We start from the raw sequence: 24386 nt of genomic DNA, 5'->3' as shown, positions 1-24386 counted from the left end.
TTTTCCCAAGCTGCCACCATCCACACGGAGGCGATTTCCCAGGAAATTCGGGAGGAGGGTGGGGGAGAAAAAAAAAAAAAAAAAAAAAAAAGGCAAAAAAATAATCCAACCCCCAAAATAGCTGGATGCTGGTTTTGGCCGGGGGGGGGGGGAGGAGGTTGGGGTCCATGGAGGAGCCCCCCGGGCTGGAGAAGAAGCGGGGAGAGCGGCTGCCCCCGGCCTGCGGCCCCCAGACCCCCGGGGGGGGGGGAGTTTGCAAAGGAGGGACCCAAAGCCCAGCGCCACCGAACTGGGATTTGGGCAGATCTGGAATAAATTGCTGCTTTGGGCAGGAGTAATTTGGTCCAGGTGCCTCTGCCCCCCCCCCCCAGCACCCCCCATTAACTGGGACCCCCGGGTCCCAGGGTGCCCCCCACCCTCCGGGCTGTAACGTCCCTTTCCTGCACTCCCCACCCCGTAACCAAAACCTATGGAAATTCCCCCAAAAGAAGACTGGGGAGAGGGAGGGGGAGGGGGGGGGGCATTGCCCCTTGATTTTAACAGGGATTCACAATCTGGGCGTCGCGGGACTGTGTGTGTCCCCCCCAGGGACCCCTCCACGTGCCACCGCCACCCGCTGCGGTGACACCCATGGGCACCGACCACCCCAAATTGCTCCGGTTTCGGGTTTTTTGAGGCAGAGATGGTTTGGGGTGGGGGGCTGTTTGCCTTCATCCATCCCCCCCCCCCCCCCCCATCACTTCTATTGAAATATCCCCCTCGCCTATAAATCTCCTCTCCCCCCTCTCCAAAAAAAAATAAATAATAATAATAATAATAAAAAAAATCCCAACCCACCCCCAAAAAACCTCCAGGCCTCTCGCAGTCGCTGACCTAAATCTGGTTTCTCCATCGTAACCTCAGTTTTACCGCAATTAATTTTTTTCTGCTGGTCACAAGATAATTCCTGACGCCAGAAAGTCTGGAGGTCAGATGAGAAGCGGATTGAGGAACAGGGCGGCACTAATTTCCTTACGAGATCGCCCGGTAAAAACTTGGAGGGGGGGAGGGGGGGGCAGGAAAAAAAGGAAAAAAAAACCCAAACCCCATTAAAAATAAGGGGGGATTCATTAGGGGGGTGGGCAGGTTGGGGTGTCCAAGGGGTTTAGGGGGGGAAGTCACCCCCCCCCCGCCAAGGGGGTGGTTTTGGGGGTCGGTCATGGGGTGGGGAATTTGCGTGGTCGTGTTGTCCCCCCCCCCCCCCATTAAGGCCACCCCGGCCACCAAGGGTCATTTTTTTTTAGGGGGGGTAGGGGTAGGGGGGCGGCGCCTCTCGCTTCATTGAGATGCAAGGGTGGGGTTTACGGCTTCATTTACATAAAAGGGGTGGTGCTCCCGCCTCGTTTGCATACAGGGGGCGTGGCCCCGCCCGCTGCCTATATAAGGGGCGGCGCGGGGCTGCCCCCTCCCCAGTGCGCCAGCGAGGTCCGAGGGTTCGAGGCTCCGGGGGGGCGGTGATAGAGCCGGGGCTCGGGGGGTCCAAGTTTTGGTGGTCCCGGTGCTCGGAGATCCCAGCAGAGCCCCAGCCGTCGCGGCACCCACCGATACCACCACCGGGCATTCTTTCTTCCCTCACCCCCCTCCCCTCCTCCCCTTCCCCTCCCCTTCCCATCCTGCGTCCCCAGGCGAGCTCTAGCCCCACGATGAAAGCCATCAGCCCGGTACGATCCGTCCGGAGTTGCTACGAGGCCGTTTGCTGCCTCTCGGAGCAGAGTCTGGCCATCGCCCGGGGAAGCAACAACAAGAGCCCGGCTTTGGAGGAACCCATGAACTTACTCTACGATATGAACGATTGCTATTCCAAGTTGCGGGAATTGGTGCCGGGCATCCCGCAGGGCAGCAAGGTGAGCCAGGTGGAGATCCTCCAGCATGTCATCGACTACATCTTCGACCTCCAGATCGTGCTGGAGGAGGGGGCCAAGGGACGCGACCCCTCCTCCGAGGCCACCCTGCTCTCCCTTAAGGTAAGGGCTGCTTTAGGCTGGGGCGAGGGGGATATGTTGGGTTTGGGGAGGGGGGGGGACGGGACGACGACACGGAGGGGACATGTAGGGCTGGGGGTGATGCCCGGCGCCGGGTGCGGTGGGGGGGGTCGGTCGGGGTGCGGTGGGGAAGGGGGGGGGTCGGGGACCCCCAGCCGCCGGGGTGGCCCTGAGCCCTGTCCCCGCTCTCCGCAGGCGGCCGAGCTCGCCTCTGAACTCTGCTCCAAAGACGAGAGAAGTTTGTGTCACTAACGGCTCCTCCATCAGGTGAGTGTCGTCCCCCCCCCCCCCAAAACCCCCATCCCACCCCCCAAACCCCCCGCACTCACCCAGCACCAACATCCCCAGGGGACCAACACCAGCCCCAATACAACACTCTTCCCCCCCTCTTCGGGCGACCCCCAAATCCCCTTCCCCAGACCCCAAATTACCCCAACACTAATTCTATATTTTTTTCTTTTTTTTTTTTTTCCTCCCTCCCCCCTTTCTCCTCCTTTCCCCCCCCCCCCCCCCGGCTCCTTTTTCTTCTCTCTCCTCCCGGTGCCAATTAGCAAACAGGCAGCGAATGTCGGTTCCTGGTTCGTTATCAGCCGGAGGTAAATAGCAGCTTCCTCCGTGGCGCCGGGCTGTCTGCGACCTACCGGCCCCGGCATCGCCTCCCCCGGGCCCGGGCACCGCAGGCGGGGAGCGGCTGGTCCCGACCCCCCCCCCCCCCCCTTCCTCCATCCCTCCACCGCCAGCATCCCGGCTTTAACAGGACTTTGGACCCGAACTTCAAGGAGATAATAACTTTTTAACGATAGACTGATGAAGAGGCGGTTGTCTGTATATTTTTGGATTATAGCAGCGAGTCCTTTTTTTTTTAAAGGTGTTTCGGGGGGAGGGGGGGGAGTGGGGGAGGGGGAATTTAGGGGGTTTTGGGGAGGGGGGGGACATCCTCGAGTATGAACCAAACTCTCTGGGGCTGCGGCCTCGTGTATTGTGGAGCTCTATACTAGAGTATTAACGTTTTGTACCTTTTGTGCAGGAAGGTGAATTTCTGCGAACATGCCTTGTACTTGCTTTATAAACTTTTTATAAAAGTTACCATTTTTACATAATAAAAAAAAAAAAAACCCAACAGGTCGTTATGAATGTTTTTCTCCATCCCTGGGGTGGAAGGGAGCTGGGGTGCACCCATGGGTGGGAGAGCAGCATCCTGAGGGTGGGAGCCCCCGAACCCTCTCGTCGATTGTAACTTCTAGGGTTACGGTAGGAATCTCATTAATTGTTTAATAGCTTTGAAATGTCAGCTCAGGTATGGGAGGAATTAACCCTAGGCTGCTGTCTCCCGGCCGAGGTGTCTGCCAGCTATTTTGGGTGCTGCTCTGCTTATCTGATATGGAAGGAGTGAAGAAGCTGCCGAGCCCCGGGGACCATCTGGAGGTGTAGTTGGAGCCCTGGGAGGGGGGAAAAAGATGCTTTTTCCAGGGGTTTCTACTCTCTGCCTTGAGAGGAAAAAAAAAAAAAAAGAAGGCTGCCCGGTGCCCTGGGGCCACATTTGAGCTTCTCTTGGGCTGGAAAGGGTGATGTTGTTCCCCCAGGATATCCCCCCCTCCAAGGGAAGGGGACTTTCTGGGCTACAGCTGCCCTGGCTCTAATGAGGGTTGTTCTGAGTCTTGCAGTTCCCCAGGTGGCATCCACACTGCACACCCCTGCCTGGCCTGGAACCCCCCCGGGGGCTGAGGCGGGGGGGGCGGGGGAGGGCAGGAAGGGGGGGCAGCACCCTGGGGAAGGGGTGTTGGGAGCAGAAATGCCTTTCCCTCCCCTCGGATTAATGCTGTGGTTTCCCTTTGGCCCCGGAGCAGATGCGACTCGCCGGCCGGCTCAGCTGCGGAGCCCCGTGGCTGCAGCACAGCTGGGCCGGATCCTGCTCCCTGGGGAAGGTGCTGGCCTGCCTACAATCAGGGTCAGGCCTGGCTGCTTTCCCCCAGGGTTAAAATCCCCCCACCTGTAGCACCGTCTCCTCCATCCCCTGTGCTGGGCTTTGGTTTTGCTGCTGTGGGGTCAGCCAGGCAGAGTGTGGGTGCTTGCCCCGTGGTATCGGGGTGTCCCCGGGGTGTCCCCGGGGTGTTGCAGCCTCCAGGTGAGCTGGGTCAGGGGCTGCAAGATGAGAGGAGGAAAAAGGCAGGAGGAGTCTTGGGGCACAGGGTGGTGCAAACCTTCCCTCCACGTGCGCCAGCTTCGGCCCCTGTCCCCGCGACGGCCAACCTGAGCTCGGGGTGCAGCTGGCACCCACCAAGCACCCCTTGTCCGTGGGCATTTCCACGGGGAAAAGCAGCACGTGGGCCATCCGAAAAGCAACAGCCGGTCCAACGGGATCACGAGCCCCTGGGAACATCCCTCCCTCTTCCCAGCTTGTTGTCCCAAGGGCAGGTTACCCTCTGGCACCCACGGATGGGGTGACAGGGGGCTGTCCCAGTGCGGCTGGAGGCAGGTGAGGGTGTTCAGCTGGAAACCACCGCTTCTGGGAACCAAGCTGGTGTGTTATGCTAATGGCTAAAAATAGGCTTTTGCCATCTCCGCTGGGTTCGGGCTTGGGAGGAAAAGCCGAGGGGTGGGTTAGGGGAGAGCATCCCCACGCTCACCCCAGTGTCGTGGTCCTCCAGCTAGTGCCAGTGCTGATGTGCCAAAGGGATGTAATTGGGGTGGGTGGGAAAAGCGCCCCAGGAATGAGCCGGGGGATGGGGATGGGTCTCAGTAGCTGCAAAATGGGGCTCCCCATGGTGCGAGCACCCCAGCTTCCAATGGGTCCCCCAGCTGAGGTGATGGCAGTGGAGATCTTGTGTGGGAGCAGTTAATGAGCCCAGTTTGGAGCTTACTGGGAGAAGTGGGGACAGGCACTGGTGGGGTGGGAGAAACCAGTCCTGCTGGGGCTTTTTGGATGGAAACAGCACCGGGGGAGGAGGAGGGGGACTCCTGGCCCAGGGGAGCCGAGGTGGCCCCCGTCCCCGTCCCCTCGCCAGGGGGGGTCAGGGCAAGGGATTCCCTCGGCCAAGGCTGGGGGCTGCGGTTCCCTGGGGGCTGCGGGGTTTGGCAGGACGAGGATTTGGCACTGGATCCCGGGAAGCCTCCCAGGGCCGTCGCCTCCTCTCCCGTGGCGGATGGATCCCAGCGCCTTTCCTGGAACAGCCACCCTGCCGTTCCCAGGCCCCGGGAATAGCTGGGGGGTGGGGATGGACTTGCCCGGACCCCCAGCCTGGGCTGTGGCATGATACCGGTGCTTTCCTTGGAAACCCTGGTTTTTAAAAAAAAAAAAAAGAAAGAAAAAGGGAAAAAACACAACTAAAAATAGATGCCGTTGCCCTGCCAGGGCTGGGATTTACCTTGCGGGGCAGACGTAGTGCAAGAAATGCCCCCCCCCCTCCCCAGCCGAACAAACCAGGCTTGGCTCTTATCTTCCCAACTACATTACACGGGTGCAAAAAGATGAGGCAAGCCAAAAAATAACCCCAAGGGGGGCTGGGAGGGGTGAAGGCCAAACGTCCCCCAGCCGCTGTGCCGGTGGCCGGCCAGGCCGGCTCGCTCGCCTCTTGGCAAGAGCGGGAGTCTGATGCAATCGGCTGCGCTGACGGAGGCCGCGGTTCCCCACCTGTATTTGCCATTGTGTGCCCGGAGCTGTTTGCAGGTGTTTGCTGGCGCCGTACTGTCTGAGCCGCACTTCCCTCCTCCTCCTCCCGCTGCCTGCCCCGGCCAAGGCCTGGGCCCCCCCCCGCCCCCCTTTCTCCGGCTCCCCGCCAGCCGGCCGCCGCCTCGCTGGGACGGATGCAACGCTCACACGCGTGGCCTTGGGCGGGCGCGCACGGTTGGGCGCGCTCGCGCGTGGGATCGGGGGCGCGGGCGCGCGCTCGGAGGCTGCGGGTACGCGCGGGGACTTAGCGTGGGTGTGGGGATGCACGGGTGGCTGTGCGCGCTTGCACGCTCGCAGGCGCTTACACGCGTGCCTGTGCGCGCTTACACACGCGCGCGCGCGTGCTTGTGCACGCACACGCATTTGCATGGGCATGTACTTAGACACACACGCTTACGCACACGTGCGGACAGACATACCCCGGTGAGGGCACACACGTGTGTACACACGCACGCTCTGCCAGACACACGTGCGCACACGCCCACAGCAAGGCACCGGCTGCACGTGTGCTCCTCCAAGACACGTGTGTGCGCGCGTATATATGCACTATTGCCCGTGGGCTGCAACAGGGGGGCAACACACATGCACCCGCTCGACAAGAGCACACGCATGCACACACACACATGCATGCGTGCACACATGCACACACACATGCGTGCACACCCTGATCCAGCCAACAGGAACACGCATCCACACGCGTGCACATGCACAGCACCCCAAATCCAAACGCGCAGCCGCCCCCCCCCAGCACCTTGGCCCCCCATCCCAGGCGCCGTGGGTTTCCTTCCAGCTCGGGAAGCCGCTTTGCCCAGCGGGGGACCCTGTGGCCCTTCCAGCTCCTCCCGGCCCCTGGCCTGGCTCCGTGGGTGGGGATGAGTCAGGGCTGCCGGTGTATTTTGGGCTCTGCTGGGGATGGCACCCAAACCAGCCCCACACAACCCGTTGGCCCCATCCTGCCCAGCATAGGGCGTTCCCAGCGCCCTTGACACCCTGCTCATGCCTCACCCTGCTCCGGTTCCCACGCCAGCGCTGAGTGGCGAAACTGAGGCGCGCTCAGGATTTCCAGCGTGGGGAAGGGGTGAACAAAACCTCAGCCTCCCCCACCACCATCCTCCCAGAGGCCCCCAAATTTCCTGTGGCACCCTCCACCCCAGAGGCTCCTAATTGCCAGACCAGGAGGGCTCATCCTGCAAACCAAGCCACGGTGGAGCTCTGTATCCCCTTGGCTGGAGCTCCAGGGGGTGCTATGGGATTGGGGGGGACTGCTCCTGCCCCCTCCCTTTAACAGGGAACGAACAGGGTTGTCCCCCCTCATTTTACAGGTGGGGAAAGCAAAGCCCCCTCCCCACCCCCCTGGAGACCACCCAGCGTCCCAGCAGCCACCCCGCATACTCCTGCCAGCCCCTCGCCTTCCCTTTCCCACGCGTGACATTGGGGCTCTGTCCCACGGAGGGACCAGGGCTCCCCACGCACCTGAACGCAGCCCCAAAATTCTCTGGGGCCAGGGCTGCAGGGAGGCGAAGGCTGGAGCAGAGAAAGGAACTCATTATTGCTGGGTTTTAATTAATGAGGGGATTTGGAGCATGGAGCTTTGTGATGGGCTTGATCACCCAGAGAGACCTGAACCACTGACACCCGTGGGGACATGGGGACTCCTGGGGTGGCCGTGGGTGAGGATGGGGTGGGTGATGGGGGAGCATTTGGGGGACGGAAGTGATGCAAGGAAGGTCAACCTGGTTGTGGGGCTGAATCAGCACAGAAACCTGATTGTCCATCTACAAAATTTGGGGCCTTTGGGTCCCTGAGCTCCCTCTGTGCCTCAGTTTCCCCATCTGTATAGAAGGAAGTGGCTGCAGCTCCAGAAAGCAAACTGGGACAGAGGAGGGCAGCTGCTGGGATAACGGGGAAAGGCCCATGGTGATACCGGCCCAGCCTGCCTCTGGGAGCGCTGGCCCGTGTCCCTTGTCCCCTTGCTTTTCCCTGGCTGTGCAGGGGTGCTGAAGCCACCAGTGTCCCTCTGGTTTCAAACTGAACCCAGACCAGTTTGGGGGACTGAGTCCCCGCCAACCTCTCCGCCTCCACAACACTCCTCTGCTCCTTTCGCTCTTCCATGCCCTCCCCCTTACTGGGGAGAAGCAGTGATGTCACGAGGCATGGAAGCATGATGTCACATATTCTGCTGCTTAGAATAGTGAGGTCATGCTGCCGCGGGTCCCAGGGGGCTCCTGCCAGTATCCCAGAGGGTGAGGGGCCTCTGCCATCATCCTGGGCTGGGGGGAACCCAGGTCTGGGGGGACCGGATCCGTTGTGGTGCCACCAGGTCCTGCCTGACCCTCTGTCCCCTCCCTGCCACCAGTGCCAGCGGGAGCCAGACGAGAAGGCGCAGTGGCTGCTCATTGACTTCAGAGATGTGGTGTGCAGTGAGGTAGGGTGGGGTGGGCGATGGGTGCCGGACCCACAGCCCACCGGGACAGCAGGGACACCCTGCCTGGGCTCCCCACCCTGCCTCCCCCTCCAGGACTCCTGGGACCACAAGGAATACATGGCCAGGGTGTGGATGGGCCACTTGCTCGCCCACCCTGCTGTCAAGCTCATCTTGTCTGTGCTTATCGTCATCAAGGAGGTGGTGAGCACCAGCTAGACCCCCATGATGCTGCCCTGGAGCGCGAGTGCCGGCCGTGCCCACCACCGCCTGCCACCAGCCCTTCCCGCTCCCTTGGCTTTTCCCTGGCCCTTTTGCTGCCTCCAGGGTGGGTCCACGAAACCCCGCAGCCCCGCTTGATGGCAGAGATGTGTCCCAATGCGAATGCTTCCCTGCAAGCTTCGTGCATGGGGAGGGGGGTCACCATGCTCACATCTCGGCAGGGAATTCATCCATACTAGCCACTGGAGAATCCACAAGGCTTTGTATTTTTCCACCCAACGTGGGTCCGATGGGAGAACCTCAGCTGGTTTCCCAGTGGGCCATTGCTACGTGTCCCTCAGTCCTGCCCTGGGCCCAGAGGCGCTCTCACCTCCTCCTCTTCTCCCTCCAGTTCCAATTTTGGCTAAGCTATATCATAGACAGTGTTGTGCTTGTGGCCCTGCTCACCGGGGTCCTGCTCAACTGGGTCAGAGATTTCTGGCTGTACTGGAAGGTGGGAGCTGTGTTGAGCTGGGCTGGAGGCCTTCAGCACGTCTCCCTCCCTGTGTCCCTCGATCCCTGAGTCCCTCATCCCTCCATCTCTGCATTCCCCTGTCTCCCTCCCTGCATCCCTCATTCCCTCCATCCTTCCATCCCTAAGTCCCTCCATCTCCATGTCCCTGTATCCCTCTATCCCTCCGTCTTGCATCCCTGAGTCCCTCCATTCCTCCATCCTTGTGTCCCTCCACCCCTCTGACCCTGCATCCCTGAGTCCCTCCTCCATCCCTCCATCCTTGGGCTCCAGCGTCCCTCCATCCCTCCTCCTTCCCCGTGTCCCTCCTTCCCTCCTTCCCCGTGTCCCTCCATCCCTCCTTCCCCGTGTCCATCCCTCCCCTGCATCTCTCCATCCCCCGCTCCCTCACATACTCCGGCTGCGGCTGCCCGGGGATGCCGATACCGGGGCGGGGGGGACCGGGGCGGTGCGGGCCCCGCCGCCGTGGCTCGCTGCTGCCGTCTCCAGGGGAGAGGAGGAAAAGCCCGGCTCAGCGCCGGCCCCGCGGTCCTTCCTCTGGTTCTCCACCCCGGCAAGGACCGGGACATCCTCCGGTGTCCCCCCCCGCAGGCGCAGGGATGTTCGGCATTGGGGCTGCTAGCCACCTGTGCTCGGCTGGTGGCCCATCACCTGCTACCAAGCCAGTTGTGCCCCCCCACGGGTGTACCCGTGGGGCACACGGACCCCTTGTAGCCCCCTCTCCCCTGTGGATGTTCCTGGGGGAGGAATATTAGGGGAAGTGCCCTCATTTGGAGTCCACAAACGCAGCCTCAGCCCCCTGCTCCTCTGCCTGCTGGACATCTGGAACGGCTTCAACTTCTTCCTTGTGGCCTGCCTCGTGGTGGGGGCCCTGATTCCCAAGTGGAAGGTCCAGAAGTTTTTCCAGATCCTGAGGTGAGCGAGCGCAGGGGGTCCTGTAACCCAAAGCCCCCGGTGTCCCCATGTTGGTCTGAGCAGAGATGCTGTGGTCCAGGCATGGTGGCCCCATCCCGCATCCCACATGTTGGATCTGCACTGGGAAAGGCAACGTCATCGCTTGCTCGTCACCCTCACTTTTTTACCCTGGTTTGGGGGCGGGGGGGGGGGGGCAGTGCAGACCCTCCCCAGGTCTCCTGGCTCCTTCCCCTGCCGTGCTCAGTGCAGTGACGGGCTCTCTCGCCTTGCCCCAGGGTGATGAGGCTGATGGTGAAGAAGAGGTGATGGTGCTGCAGGTCTGCGGGCTGGCCAGGATACTTCAGGCCATCCTCAAGGTCATCCCTGACCTCTGTAACATCATGGTCATCCTCTTTATCTCCATGCCAGTAAACGGCTGGGAAATGCCTGCCTGGACTGGGCGCATCGGCCTGGAGAAGCATCTTGGCCACCAGGGTCCAGCGCTGGCCATGGCACCTCAGGGACCGTGGGGAAAGCAGGCACAGAGCCAGCAGCAGGACGGTCCTTTCCCACCACATTGGTCCATCCCAACTCCCCGGCAGGCTCAGGGATGCTGGAGGGGGGCATTCAGCTCCCAGCACCGAGGCTGAGGAGCTTGGCCAGACCCTGCTCATGCCAGGGAGCCCCAGTGCTGGGGGTTGGAGGATGCTGAGCATCCTTCCCAGCATGGGGAAGGTGCTGGGACCCACATCACTGTCCCCATGCAGATCTTCTCGGTGCTGGGCATCATCCTGTTTGGCAAATCTGTCCTGGCCCATTTTGGCGGCCTGGAGAAAGCCCTGTACTCGCTCTTCACCTGCATCACACTGGACGGCAGGCTGGACATCTACAAGACCTTCCAGTGAGCACGCAACAGGGACTGAGCCCACCACGGGGCAGGGGGGCTCAGGGATGGCTGGGGCTGAGCTATGTTGTCCCCCCACCCTGGGAGAGATGTGGGGCACATGGGGGGAGTCCTTTCCTGTGGATGCTGAGAGGCTTCCCTGGGCCTTGGTGCTGGGGAGGTGGCCACCACCAACTGTCAACCAGATGGCCCCTGTCCCCAACGGGGAAGAAGGGCAGACCCTGAAGATGAAGGTGGCCATTTACTTCACCATCTTCATCATGAGCGAGGCCTTCGTTTGATAAAATGGGTGTTTCTTACAAAAAACACCCATGGGAGGAGGGGAGGAGGCTAGAAGTGGAGATCTTCCAGCAGTTTGAAGGTGGTTATAGCAGAGATCTGCACTTTGCACCCACCACCAGCATTTAAAGGCCAGGATTTCCATCTCTGTAGCGCCGGACCCTGGGCTTGGCTTGTTTGATGACGAGGGTTGGTCCTTGCGTGCAGCCGATGGAGGAGAAGACATAGGCACATTGCTGTGTTAACCCTTTCAGCTGGACAGCGGAGAAGTCAACACGGACCCTCAGCTCAGCCTGAAGGTGATGGGGGATGGGGTCTCCACGTTTGTCTCCCAGGACCTGTTCACCTACAGCAAGTTGGGCAAACTGGGCGAGGAGATCTTGCATAAAATCCGATGCCTCTTGGAAAGCAGCAAGGAGAACATCAGAGAGTACAAACAGATCCGGGAGGAGCTCAGAGTCTAAGACCTGCTCCAAACCTCCTGTTTCTTTGCTGGCTTGGTTGTAGGGTGGATGGGGGGGAATCAGCCCATTTATACACAGCCCAGATAAAACCTCTCCGGAGAGAGCTGTCCCTTTTGGGTTGGGGGGGGGAAGCTGGTGGCTGTCACCCATCTGGAGGCATTGGGGTCACAGGGAGATATCAGCCTGTGGCTTCTGGCATGGGAGAGGACTTTGCTGGTGGAAAGCCATGGTTGGAAAACCTGGAGAAGACTTATTGAGCAGGTATTAGGTACTGGGGCGGGGAGGATGGTCCTAATGCCTCCCTTGGCTGTGCCTCCCAGCACAGTCGAGGAGATGAGGGCCATTGCGTTCAACATGGTGCAGGAGCACAAGCAGAGGCTTTTCTACACCGTCTTTTTCAACAGCCCCTACCCCAGAAAGGTCGCCTTGATGGTGCGTGGGGACATCATCTCCCCTTTGTCCAAAGTGGAGGAGGTAGGGGCACAATCTGCCAGCCCAAGCCCCCAGAACCCGAGCCCTCCCCGTACCCCAGTGTCCCTGTCCCTGTCCCAAGGGTCACGCAGCTGAAGCCAGCCCAAGGCAGCCAAGCGACACCAATTTATCCACCCAACTGGGCATGGCGTTGTCTTTGTGTGCTGAAATAGAGACAGCAGTTGCTTTCTCTCTGGGGGGGAGGGGGGAAGATGAAGGTCTGGGTGGGTTGAGCTGCCAAGCTCAGCTGTGCTCCTGGCAGAAGGACACGGTGCCCAGCCACGCCGTGGCTTTACTGCTGCCAGGCCTTTTGTTCTGCCTCAAAGCCCTCACACGGTGGGAAGCAAATGTCTGTTCTGGATCGGAGGCTCCTGGCAAATTTTTGGGTGTCCCTGGGCAAGCTGAGTTAGAGTCTGGAGGTCTGGTGTCCATCCTCATCCACAGCAGAGGCCACGGTGCTGGTGTGTGTGTCTGTCCATCTGTCTGTCCGTCTTTGCAAGAAAGTCCATCTCTGCATCTGAACATCCCCATCCCAGGCCTGGGCATGAAGTTGCCTTATGCTGGGGAGAACGACGGAGGGGAGAACGACGGAGAGGAAAGAACAGATGGAGGGCAACCAGGTGATGGAGAGGAACCAACCACTGTGGCTCGGTCGCCTCAGTAGAATTAAACTGTGGCTCAGCTCAGGGGCTGTGGTGGCCTTTTACTGGTCCCAGTAAGTGTCAGAGTTGCCCTCACTCAGGGGTTCACCATTGCCTCGGTGCTTTCTGCTACTGCTGCACCCTGAAATACCCCGTGGGCCAAACGGTGAGCCCTTCACCCCCTCTTTCTCCCTCCCCTTTGCCAGAAAGACCTCGTGCGCCCCACGCTCGTGGTGGGTGGCCGATGGGGACACTGGGTGCCAGGTTGGGTGAACTGCTGTCAGTGAACCAGGGGCCAAATCTGCTCATGCCGAGTCCCTCTGAGGTCCCTGCCCCCCCCCCAAACAGCGCTGACCCCTGCCTGCTCCCTGCCTGCGGTGTGTGTGTGGGGGAGTTGCTGCCAGACAGCTGGAGGACCCCCAAATATTTTGTCTCCCAAATAGATGCAACCCCCCCGGTGCCCCAGCTCACTGCAGCTGGGGATGGGGATGGGGGGGTGATGGGGACGGGGGGGGGGTGTCACAGCCCCCAGCCTGGAACACAGCAGATTGGGGGGGGGGGTCCTTTAATAACTAATTAACAAAAAAATCAATCCCAGTCCCGATCCCAACCCCGGTGACTCCCATCCCAAGCGCCCCCCCCCCAGCAGGTGGTCCCAAAGAGGCCCCGCCCCCTGCTTTGCATACAGGCCCCGCCCTGCCTCCCCTAGCGCGGCCCCTTTAAGGCCCCTCCCGGCGCGACGCCGCTGGCTGCTGCGGGGGGGCGGGGGGAGGAGAGGGGCGGGGCGGTGGCAGCAGCAGCCAATCAGCGCGCGGCGTTTTCCGCGGGAAATCCGAATTTCGCGGGAGGGCGTTTGGCGCTTAAAAAAAAAAAAAAAAAAAAAAACGAAAAAAAAAAAAAAAAAGGAAAGGAGCGATCGGGGCCGGGCGCGATCGGGCAGGAGCGGAGCCGGGCGCGGGGGGTACCGGGCCGAGGGGGGGGCCACGGTCCGGGCTGCCCCGGCCCCAGCCGGCCCGAACGCGGGTGATTTTGGGGGCGAAAAGCGCTTTTTTTTCGCCCGGTTTTGGTGGTGCCGCCGTCGCTTTGCTTTTCTGCAGGTTTTTCGGGGGGGGAAGGAGGGGCTTTTTGGAAACCAGCCGGTGTCAGCGCCCGGCGGACACCCCCCCCACCCCACCCCCCCCAAAATGCCACCGCTGAGATTGTGACCCCCCACCCCCACCCCTTGCTGCAAAATCGCGGGGTGCTTCTGCCCCCTCCCCCGGGCCGGCCTTCTCGGAAAGGACTTTGCAATGCTGCGGCTCCCCAGGGGAGTGTCCCCCGCCCCGGGGTGGGGGGGCACCGCCCTCCCGCATCCCCCTCCCCACCACCACCCGAAGAATGTCATGTCGGTGATGGGCTCCGTGGAGCAAGGGGTTGCCAGCCTGGGTAGCCCCCCGTTACCCACCGGCGGTTTCACCCAGGTCTACACGGCGGCGGCTGTCAGCGTCCCCGCTCCCCGGGGCGGGTGTCTCTATGCCACCCCCCAGGGCCCCCAGCTCAGGACCCTCCGCTCGGCCTCGGTGGGACGGCTGCCGGTAAGGTGTCTGCACCCCATCCCTTCCTTGGGCATCGCTTCGGTGGGACGGGGGTCTGGGGGCTCTGTGCAGGGCAGGGAGCAAGAGGTGGGTGACCCCAGGATGGACAGCACCCTCCCCTTCCAAATTATGCAGCTTGTATTGGGGTCTGCACCCCCCCGAAGATCTTTTTGGGGTGGGGGAGGGTAAGGGTTGAAATCAGAAGTCGCAGTGAAATGGCTCAAACGTTTCTCAACTTCCCTTCGCCCCTGCGTGCCCGCAAAGCTGGCTCCTGGCTTCCGCTTTTCAGCCTTTTTCAGCCTTTTTTTTGCCTTTCTCCGGCTTGCAAACAGTTCAGGTCATGTCTTAAAGCCCGGCCGTGGCACTTGAGGCCCTTCGCAAACCTCCTCCCATGTTAAGGTTGGGTGCAGGCAGCCCTCCTGCCTGCCGTGGGTGGGGGGGCACCCTCCCTGCCTGCTGGGTCTCCCCACTTTGGGCTGTGACCCCTGGGGTGACCCGTCACCTGGGAGGTTTGGGGACGCAGGGCAGGGGTGGGTCAGCACCGCTGCCCAAGCTTGGTTCCTGCCCGCAGTTACAGCAGGGCTTGCGATGCCTTTTTTTTTTTTGGGGGGTGTGTGTGTGTGTGAATTTGAAACAGTCCCCATCCTCCATGGGACCCCCCAAGGCTTTGGAGCAGGGACCCTGATGCTGGGCGCCGTGCAGGTTGGCAGAGGGAGGGGGTTGCTGGCACTGGCTGTGTCCCTGTCACCGAGTCCCGGGGTCAGGGCTGCCCGGCACCCACTGCCCTAACCAGGGAAACTGAGGCCCAGGTCGGGCGCTGGCCCCGTGCCCAGCATCGCGGTGTGCGGGTGGCTCTGCCCAGCCCGTCTCTCCTCCTTGAGGGCCCCTGCCGAGCCCCCGGCCGGTCGGCCCCGCTGGCAGCTGGCATTTAATTCCTGCCTGCCCCAGCCTGGGCGCGTGTCCAGCCCTCACTGTGAGCCTCTGTTCTCCCTGGGTCCCTGGGAGGGATCCCAGACCCCACTAACTTCGATTTAGTTTTTTCAAGGCTTGATTTATTTATTTATTCCCCTCCTTTCCACGGTCCCCGATGCTTCGTCCCAGCTGGGGACACTGCCACGGCTGGGTGAAAGGAGTTGTCGTTGCTCCCCGCTTCGTGTCACCGCTGCGGGGCTGGCTGGGGCTGGTGCGAGCCCTGTCCCGGGGGGGCTCCGGGACCACCTGCCTCCTCCCCAGCCTCTTTGTCTCTGAACCGCATGAGATGCTGCATCCTGCGCTGCCGGGCACTGTTCTTTAAGGAGAGACCTGTGCCACCACCCCCTCCCCTAAAGACACCCCACAGACTCACAGTCCCGTTTTCATACCTCGCTGCGGAGCTGGTTTTGGGCGGATGGCTTCTTTGGCATCATCACCATCATCATCATCACCACCCACACCAGCAGGTGCTCAGGGTGCTCCTCCTGCCTGCAGCTGTCCCCTGAATGGGGTCTGGGGGGGGCTTGTGTGACACCTGGGCACATGAAGTGCTTGTCCCCAAGTGACACTTGGGGAGAAAGAAGTTTTGGGCTAAAGGCCTCTTTGTCATCACCACCCTCCTCCTCATCATCACCTATGCCAGGAGGTGCTCAGGGTATTCCTGCCCACAACTGTCCTCTGAATGGGGTCTGGGGGGGGCTCATGTGACACTTGGGGACATGAAGTGCTCCTGCATCCCCTTTGGTGGGTCGCAAGCAACGCTCCCTTCCGTCCCCATCCCATTCCCTGATGCCGTGATCCCATTCCTGGTGCTGGAGATCCCATTTCCAACCCCGGTGTGACACTCGCAGCGCCGGCAGCTGGGGCTCCCCCCGCCCCACACCCCGTTTATGGGCACAACCTTTGTGTGCAGATCCGAGGCAATCAGATAATGAGCGTTTCCTCCCAATTCCCAAGCAGGGCAATTGCTGCCGCTCCCACCTGCTTGCTGGATTTGTATAAATGATCTGGGGTCACCTGGTCCAGCTGGAGGGAGCCCATCACCCCACGTCCGGCTGCGGGAAAGCGGGATGGGTTGTCTCTCATGGTCCAAAAAAGTCTCAGGTTTCCCTTAGTCTGATTTGAGGGTCTTGGAGTAGGTAAGTGTGTTTTTCCCCATGAAAAATGCATATTTCAGAGTGGTTTTAGCCAGTGCCAATCCCATCCTGAGTATTTGCCCTGCTTCTGGCCATATGGGGCCTCTATAGGGGCCATGGGATCTCTATAGGGGCTCAGGGCTTTAAAGGAGCCCTGGAGACACCGATGTCTCCCTGCCTCTTCCGTGCGGGGACAAGGGCGTTCAGAGTCCACCACGGTTTCGGTGCAAGCTGGCAGGGCTGAGCCACCCATGCAAAGAACACCCAGGGTGGCAGTCCCTGTGGGTGCTGGGCTGGAGCCCTTTCCAAGTGGGAGAACCGCTCAGCAGCACCCCAGATTCTTCTGGGGTGACCCAGGGTGACCCTGTTCCCCCTTGATTCCATCAGAGGTTTTTCTGCACAGGCAGGAGGGGCGTTTTTTGGGGGTGCAGGGAGCTGGGCAGGGGGGGCAGGATGGGTGGGAAGGTGGTGGCTATCCTGTCACCCTCAGAGGGGCTTTTTTCTGGCTCCAGCTTTTACAGCCTCCAGCTCCTCTCCGGCCAGGCCTTCCCGCTCCATCCATCAGAGGGGATGGAGATGCCGGCTGCATTTCGGAGTGGGGAGCGGTACCCAGGATGGGGGGCACTGCCTTCCTCCCCAGCGCAGGGTGGTCTCCCCATCCCAGGGCCAGGGCTGGGGGTCAGCCTCCCTCCCCTGCCCACGGTGGGGCTGAACCCCCCCCCCCCCGACCCCCCAAATATGGGAGTTCTGCCCTTTCCCCCCCCCCCAATGCTCCCCTAACCCTCCACCATCCCAAAGGCAGTGAAGGGGGGGGGGGGGGGCCTGATCCAGAAGCCCCTCGGCATGAGCAGCATCCCCGGCATGGTGGCACGATTCCAGGGTGCCCCGTGGCCCCCCCCGCCAGCTCTGGGTGCCCATCCCAGGGCGCTGCGTTCCCACGCCCCGGGGTGGTGGTGGTGGTGATGGGGCTGGTGGGGGGGGGCTGGTGGTGATGGGGGGGGCTGGGGATGTGGGGGGGCAGAAAGGCCGGGCAGGGCCCGGGCAAGCCCAGAGAAGGCAGCGGGTGCTGTTGAAAGGAAGCGTTGGCAGGAGGAGCCCGCCGCGGCCCCCCCCGGGGGGAGAGGGCTGCTCTGATGCTTGGGCTGGGTGCAGGGTGTAGCCCCTGGCGCCAGGGCTGGGCCAAGGGCTGCTTGGCAGGCAGAGCTGGCAGGGGGCCCAGCCTGCCCCCCCCCAACTGCTTTACCCCCCCCCCCCCCCCACCCAGCAAGCTCCTGCCCTCGCCCAGGGCAGGGTCGAGCTTCCTTTCCCACTCCCAGCATCATATTGGGGTGTAACTGGTGTGTCCCCACAACGTGGGAAGCAGTGGCTGGGGGGTGGTGAGAGGTGTGTGGGGGGGTCCTGCTGTGCCCTGGAGGGGGGGTGTCTTGGGGTTTGGTGCCTGTGTCTCCCCCCCATCTGCTCTGGTTCATCCCAGCCCCCCCAGCCCTGGCAGGGTGCTGGGAACCCCTCGCCGTGCCCCGCTCAGCTGTCGTGTGCCTAATCCTGCCCGGCTCGGTGTGGGGGGGGTGGCAGCTGGGACACAGGAGGGACCCCCTTGTCCATTGTCCCTTTGCTGGTGTGTCCCAGCACCACGGGGTCCTGTCCCTGCCCGAGCCCACCGAGCTTCTCTGCTGCCCCAAACCGCACATGGGGGAGCAGGGGGTCCCCCTGTTCCTGTGCAGGGGGAGGGGGGACCTCCTTGGTGGCTGTTTGCCGGGGTGGGGGGGGGGGTTGGAGGTGGCTGGGAACACCAGGACCCACGGTGCGTTGCTTCTGTGCCTCAGTTTCCCCATTGCTTGGGCTGATGGGGTGCAGCTAACCCCCCACCCACGATGGGAACACATGGGTGCCCACAGCCATCGGTGTCTGGAGAAGCAAGGGTCTGGGTGCCAGCAGAAGGGGGGCCGGGATGATGCCCCCCTCCTCGTCCCAAATTGTGCTGGCAGATGCATGGGGTCTGATCCGGGGCAGGTGTTTCCCATGCGCTCGGCGTTAACCGTTGGGGTGCTGGCAGCTCGGGGGCAGATCCGGGGGCGCGGGGCTGGGGATGGAGGCGCGTTCGCTGGGGAAAACCTGCTCGGGGAAGGGAGGGAGGGAAGAGATTCCCACAGGAGCTTGGGACCAACCTGGCTCCCTGGGGGGGCGGAAAACAGCCCCCGGCACCTCTCCCACCAGCCCCCTCAGGTGGGAACGTAGCCGAGGTGCCCAACCCTTCCCCGCAAAGTGGGGTGTGCTCCCCAGGGAGCTGCTGTCGGAGCCACACTGAGCCAGCACGGGGACCTGGGTGCCATGCGGGACGTGCTGGGGGGGACCCTGTGGGACAGCCCGGCCTGGGAGCAGGTACTGGGGGGATATGGGATGGGGCCTGGGGGGCTGCTTGCTGCTGCTGAGCCAGTGTCTCCCCAAATTCCCCCTGCTCGTATTTGGGGATGTGGGGGGATGCAGGGGGATTTACATGCATTGAGGGTGGTGGTTTGGTGAGACCCCCCCAGCTCCCCTGTGCATCCGCTCTGCTGCAGCCCCCCCCCCACCCCCCCTTTCCCTGGGTCTCTTCTCCCCAGGTGATGCTGGGGGGGTCCCTTGGGGACAATTTCCAAGAGCCTTTTGCTCTGGCAAGGGGACCGCGTGTGCAGGGAGGTGTCCCTGCTCCCAGGACCCAGCACCCACCCTGACCCCCCCCCCCCCCCAACCCGCCTCGCCCCAGTTTCCCTCCAGCTGGGTGCACGTGTCCGGGGCACCCACGGGTCCCCAGGGAGGGCTGAGCCCGGCCGGTCCCAGGTGCACTGGTGGCAGCTGGGTGCCCTTGGCTGCCTCCAACTGTGGTTTGGGGGGGGGCGGTGTTTGAAACCCTGCACCCCAACAAGCCAGCTGGCAGGGTGTAGGGGGGTGAGGATCCGGCCTTGGAGCTGCTGCCGTTCCCAGGGCTCAGCCCCACGGAGCTGTGCCAGGAGCTGGGGGCGAGGGGAAATCCCGGTGGGTTCCCTGCGGCTGCCAGGGCAGCGCCGGGGCGGGTTGGGGTGCTGCGTCGGAAGCGGGGAGGAAGCCACAGGGGGGTACTGGGACCCCCATCTCCCCCCCCCCCCCCAACTCTCCCGGTGGCCCCTTGCCCTGCTGGGTGCTGCGGGACTGGTTCCCAGAAGGGATTTTGCAACAGTATGAGCCTCTTGCGAGATCCCCCCACCCCAGGCTGTGGCACCCAGGGCTCGGCCCGTGCCCCGGGAAGGGTTCGGGGGACTCAGGGGGGTGTCTGAGTCGGCCCCGACGTGGGGTTTTCTCTCTTGCTCCAGGCGAAGAGGAAGCTGGACCTGGAGGGCCCCGAATTTTGCACGCCCAAGGGGAAGGGCAGGACGTTAACGCAGGTCCCCAGCCCCAGGAGTAAGTGGTGCTGGGCAAGATGGGGGGCGGGGAGCTGGGAGGGGGACAGACCCCATTTCTCTCCCCAATTAGCGCTGCTGCAATGTCCCCTCTAGCACCACCCAAAGTGACCCAAGGTGCCTCAGCCCCTCCATGCTGCTGCTGGGCAGCTCTTTGAGCCGATTCAACCCACTGCACTGGCAGAAGGCTCCCTGGGGGGGGGGGGGTTATTTCTGGGTTATTTTTCTACCAGGTTAGAGATCGTACAGTGTTTAATTTCCCCAGCATGTCCAGTCCCGTGTCACCTCTATCCCATGGCCCAGGCTAAGGAGAGGATGGGGGGGGTGTCTCTCATTTTCCCACAGCCCCCAAGTCTCCCGGGGAGAAGACTCGCTACGACACCTCGCTGGGGCTGCTCACCAAAAAATTTATCCGTTTGCTGAGCGAGTCGCCCGACGGCGTCGTGGATCTCAACCGCGCGGCCGAGGTGCTGGAGGTCCAGAAACGTCGTATCTACGACATCACCAACGTGCTGGAGGGCATCCAGCTCATCCGCAAGAAGTCCAAGAACAACATCCAGTGGATGTAAGTGATGCGGGGGGGGGTGGACATGGGACATGGGGATGGGGCAGGGTGGGGGACAGGTGGCTCGGGGACATGTAGGGTGTCCTGTCACTCAAATGTCATCTCCGCTGGCAGGGGGACGGGGATCTTTGAGGATGCGGCGGTGACGGCGAAGCAGCAGGCGCTGCGGGGAGAACTGGCCGAGCTGACCAGGACGGAGAGGACGCTGGACCAGCTCCTGCAGGATTGTGCCCTGCAGCTCCGGCAGCTGGCTGACGATGAAGACAACCAGAGATATCCTTGCTGAGGGAGATGGGGAGGGATGACAGGGTCTTGGGGACAGGGGACAGGGTCTTGGGGAACCCTCTGAGCCCCTTCTCCTCCAGTTGGCTTCCCCTGGGCTGGGGGGAAGGTTGCTGTTGGGATGGGGGGGTTGAACCGTCCCGCTCGCAGCCCCTCTTTTTCCTATACCTTGTCCCCGTCCACGCTGGCGTACGTCACCTACCAGGACCTCCGCGCCATCAGCAACTTCCAGGAGCAGACGGTGATCGCCGTGAAGGCTCCCCCGGAGACGCAACTGGAGGTGCCGGATTTCAGCGAGGTGCGTGTGGAGCCAGGATCGGGGCCGGGAGCCATTCCCCCACCTTGCAGTGTGGTCGGGGCTGGGATGCGGGTGCTGCTGTGGGTGCTGCTGCATCTGCACCATCCTTGATGGGTTCATCTGGGGCATCCCAAGGATGCAGCCCAGCATGGCCCTGGGTGGGTTTGGGGTGTCTCCATGGGGCTGTTTGACCCTGAGCTGGTCCTCCAGGGGTTGCAATGCCCTGCCTGGACCCCACGCAGGTTGGGGGCAGTGGTGTGGGATATGGGTGCTTTTCTGGATGCCTCCTTGAACCTTGCTCTGCCCCTCCCAGGATAACCTCCAACTCCACCTGAAGAGCACCAACGGCCCCATCGAGGTGTACCTCTGCCCGGAGGAGATCACGGAGGAGAGCCCCACCAAGGACCACGACGTCCCCTCTGCCACCGCCTCCCCACGGGACCGCACCATACCCCCTTCCCTGCTGAACAGCCCCGGCCCAGTCCCGCAACCGCCCCACGCCGTCCCCCAGAGCTGGGGGGGCACGGGAACCCCCTCCTCACCCCCATCTCTGCCTCTCACCATCCCAGGAGAGCCCAGCTCGCTGCTGGAGGTAGAGGCTGGGCTCCTGGGCTCACCCCCGCACCTCCTGCAGCAGACGGAGGACCAGCTGCCCTGTGCCCTCTCCCAACTGGACTCGGGACCCTTCGTCACCTTCTCGCCCCCCCTGGAACAGGATGACTATCTCTGGGGGCTGGAGGGCGAGGGCGTCAGTGACCTCTTTGAGGCGTACGACTTGGGGGACCTGCTGAAGCCCTGACCCCCCCCCCCAGCCCATTGTCTGTGTCCCCTCAGGTCACTTGTGTCCTGAGTGCGTGGGGTCTCTGGGGTGGCTGGAGAGTGTGGGTGGGTCAGAGAGTGCTGGGTTTTCTGAGGGGGTGTGAGTGGGGGGGGGGCTTTTGTCAGCCACCCTGGGTGGCTTCTCCTCACTCTCCTGGGTTGGTTGTCACCTGGGGGCTGTGTTTGTCACCTTGCTGGGCTCCGGGAGCGCCCTGGGGAAGTGTAAGCCTCTGGGAAGGACCCAGCCAGGTCCTGTCCTGGCACTGGCCATAAAACCATGGGGTGCCAGCGTGGATGACCCCCACCATAACCCCCCACTGTCACAGGGCTGCTGGTGGACTGGAGGTGCCTTTGGGTGCATGGGGTGGGTTAGGGGCACCCCTGGGTGGCAGAGAAACCCCTGCTCAGAATGGGCTGTGTTGGGGTGGGGTGCAATGTTTTGGGACCACTCCAGTTGCTCCCCAGTTAGACTGGTTCTTCAGGGTCATGACGGGTCATTTCAAGTGGTGCTTTCCCCCTGTTGCAGCTGGAATATCGTTAAAAAAATAATGAGGTAGCAAAGCTGAAGTTACCTTTGGGTGAAGAGAGGATGAAGCTCATGTGTGGGCACTGCACCCACAGCCTCCAAAACCAGCGGCTCTGGCAAATTCCTGACCAGGACAGGGAGCCGTATTTCCTGGGGGGCTGTGGGCCCTCTCGCCCAGTCTGTACCAGCTCCCTCCAGCCTTTCAGAGCTCTTGATGCTGGGGGTATTGAAACTGGAGTGTACTGGGAGGAGGGATGCTATCGACTGGTGGCTGGAGCATCACCTGCAGAGAGGGGCTTGGGAAGCAGCGCGGGACGAGCCCCCAGACACGGGGCTGGATACGGCTTTTTATTGTGCCATTGCAAAATATATGTAATTATTGCACTGTATTTATATGGGACCCCCTTCTGGCACGGCGCCGGCAGGGGTCGGGTTGGTATTTTGATTTTTAAGCGAGTGTATTTAAGTTTTCTTCCTTGGGTTTGTTCTGCTGTGGTTTGGCTTGGAGGTGGCATGGGTGAGAGTGTTTTGGCGTGAAAAAACTTGTGGCACTTGATGTTTTCTGCCCGGCAGGGGATGAAATAAAATAAAACAAAACTTTGGAGTTATAAGGGGCTGTTTTCCTCTAAGCAGCAAAATCCTGGGGCGGTTTGGGAGGAGGAAGGCGTTGGCATGGTTTTGCTCCTGTTTTCAGAGTAAAAAAGCATGTTTTGGGGCCTTTTAACTGGCCAGCCTGCTCTGGAAGAGCTGGTAGCAAAGGGGATTGAGGTGAAGCTGTGGCTGGAGTGAAGGAAATGGGTCTGACTTGCTGTAGATTGGTGATTTTCAGCCCAAACCCGGCCAGGATGAGCCTTCGCCCGAGCTTGAGCCCCTTGAACCGGGAATGTGGGAAAAGTCCTGGGGCTGGGGGCCGTGTCCCTATGGGTACCGGGGCTGGGACGGGCTTGTGTACTCGGATTTGCGGGCAGGTTTGGAGGCTGCAGAGCGAGATCCCGGTGGGGCTGTGTCCATGGAGGGTCCTTGCCCAGGGTGCTGCTCCAGGTCACCCGCCCCTGCCAAGTCATGCTGTGGCCTGGTAATGCCAACAGTGCTGGTGGCATGGTGATGGCTGGTGGGACCCAGTGAAGCCTGGTGGTACCCGGTGATGGTCAGTGGTACCCAATGATGTCCGGTGGTACCTGGTGATGACGTGTGGTACCTGGTGATGTCTGATGGTACCTGGTAGTTGTTGTGGGTACCCAGTGATGTCCGGTGGTACCTGCTGATGTCCGGTGGTACCTGCTGATATCTGATGGTACCTGGTGGTTGTTGTTGGTACCCAGTGATGTCCAGTGGTACCTGGTGATGTCTGGTGGTACCTGGTAGTTGTTGGTACCCAATGATGTCTGGTGGTACCTGCTGATGTCCAGTGGTACCTGGTGATGTCTGATGGTACCTGGTGGTTGTTGGTACCCAGTGATGTCCGGTGGTACCTGGTGATGGCGTGTGGTACCTGGTGATGTCTGATGGTACCTGGTGGTTGTTGTTGGTACCCAATGATGTCTGGTGGTACCTGGTGATGGCGTGTGGTACCTGGTGATGTCTGATGGTACCTGGTGGTTGTTGGTACCCAGTGATGTCTGGTGGTACCTGGTGATGGCGTATGGTACCTGGTGATGTCTGATGGTACCTGGTGGTTGTTGGTACCCAGTGATGTCCAGTTGTACCTGGTGATGGCGTGTGGTACTCGGTGATGTCCAGTGGTACCCAGTGATGTCTGATGGTACCCGCTGATGTCCGGTGGTACATGCTGATGTCCGGTGGTACCCAGTGATGTCTGATGGTACCTGGTGATGGCCAGTGGTACCTGGGGTCACGGCACACATTGGTGTCACATCGCTCATTTGGTGGGGAGGAGGAGGAGGAGGAGGAGGAGGAGGAGGAGGAGGAGGAGGAGGAGAGCCGCGGGCCAGGTAAGCCAGGTGAGGGACACAGAGTGCTGTAGCCAGGGTCCTGTCCCCATCCCCCGTGGGGCTGTGTGTCCCGGAGCAGCTGGGGGGTGTCCCCGGGCCGTGTCGTGTGTGTCCCGTCCCCCCCCCGCAGTCCCCAGGCCGGCCAGGAGGTGGCAGGGCCACCCCAGCAAAGGGGCTGTCCCCAGCCCGGCGCCTGGAGGGACCCCGCGGTACACCGGGGAGAAGCGGGGTGTCTGGGGGGGGGGGGGTCTCGGCCCTGCCCAGGGGGGCTGCAGGGTTTTGGGGGGGTGGGATTCAAGCCCGGTCCACGTTGCTGTAAGCTAGAAGCTGGCTCTATGGCTGCTCTGCTG

At 61.8% G+C, this 24386-nt stretch overlaps 2 protein-coding genes across 2 annotated transcripts; both read left to right on the top strand.

Annotated features, from left to right (window-relative positions):
* The first annotated feature begins 1441 nt into the window (after positions 1-1441).
* Positions 1442-2900, top strand: ID3 (inhibitor of DNA binding 3). Its single transcript, XM_049820963.1, has 3 exons — positions 1442-2003; positions 2217-2288; positions 2573-2900. The coding sequence occupies exons 1-2, from the start codon at positions 1683-1685 to the stop codon at positions 2271-2273; spliced, it is 378 nt and encodes a 125-aa protein (XP_049676920.1). The 5' UTR covers positions 1442-1682; the 3' UTR covers positions 2274-2288; positions 2573-2900.
* A 10888-nt stretch (positions 2901-13788) lies between these two features.
* On the top strand, positions 13789-22643 carry E2F2 (E2F transcription factor 2). Its single transcript, XM_049820947.1, has 6 exons — positions 13789-14073; positions 19508-19595; positions 19940-20159; positions 20274-20432; positions 20625-20739; positions 21053-22643. Exons 1-6 carry the CDS (start codon positions 13789-13791, stop codon positions 21536-21538), a joined length of 1353 nt encoding a protein of 450 aa, XP_049676904.1. The 3' UTR covers positions 21539-22643.
* The last annotated feature ends 1743 nt before the right edge of the window (positions 22644-24386 follow it).

This window comes from Accipiter gentilis, chromosome 17, assembly GCF_929443795.1.
Source record: "Accipiter gentilis chromosome 17, bAccGen1.1, whole genome shotgun sequence".
Lineage (NCBI taxonomy): Eukaryota > Metazoa > Chordata > Aves > Accipitriformes > Accipitridae > Astur > Astur gentilis.
Note: the sequence above shows the minus strand (reverse complement) of the source record. Positions and strands in the feature narration are given on the sequence as shown.

Bases quoted from the DNA above. Each gene is read 5' to 3' on its own strand.
- ID3 (XM_049820963.1), top strand. From the start codon at position 1,683: ATGAAAGCCATCAGCCCGGTACGATCCGTCCGGAGTTGCTACGAGGCC. The intron at 2,004-2,216 runs GTAAGGGCTGCT...CGCTCTCCGCAG, and splicing joins CCACCCTGCTCTCCCTTAAG to GCGGCCGAGCTCGCCTCTGA.
- E2F2 (XM_049820947.1), top strand. From the start codon at position 13,789: ATGCTGCGGCTCCCCAGGGGAGTGTCCCCCGCCCCGGGGTGGGGGGGC. The intron at 19,596-19,939 runs GTAAGTGGTGCT...ATTTTCCCACAG, and splicing joins GCAGGTCCCCAGCCCCAGGA to CCCCCAAGTCTCCCGGGGAG. The intron at 20,160-20,273 runs GTAAGTGATGCG...CTCCGCTGGCAG, and splicing joins AAGAACAACATCCAGTGGAT to GGGGACGGGGATCTTTGAGG.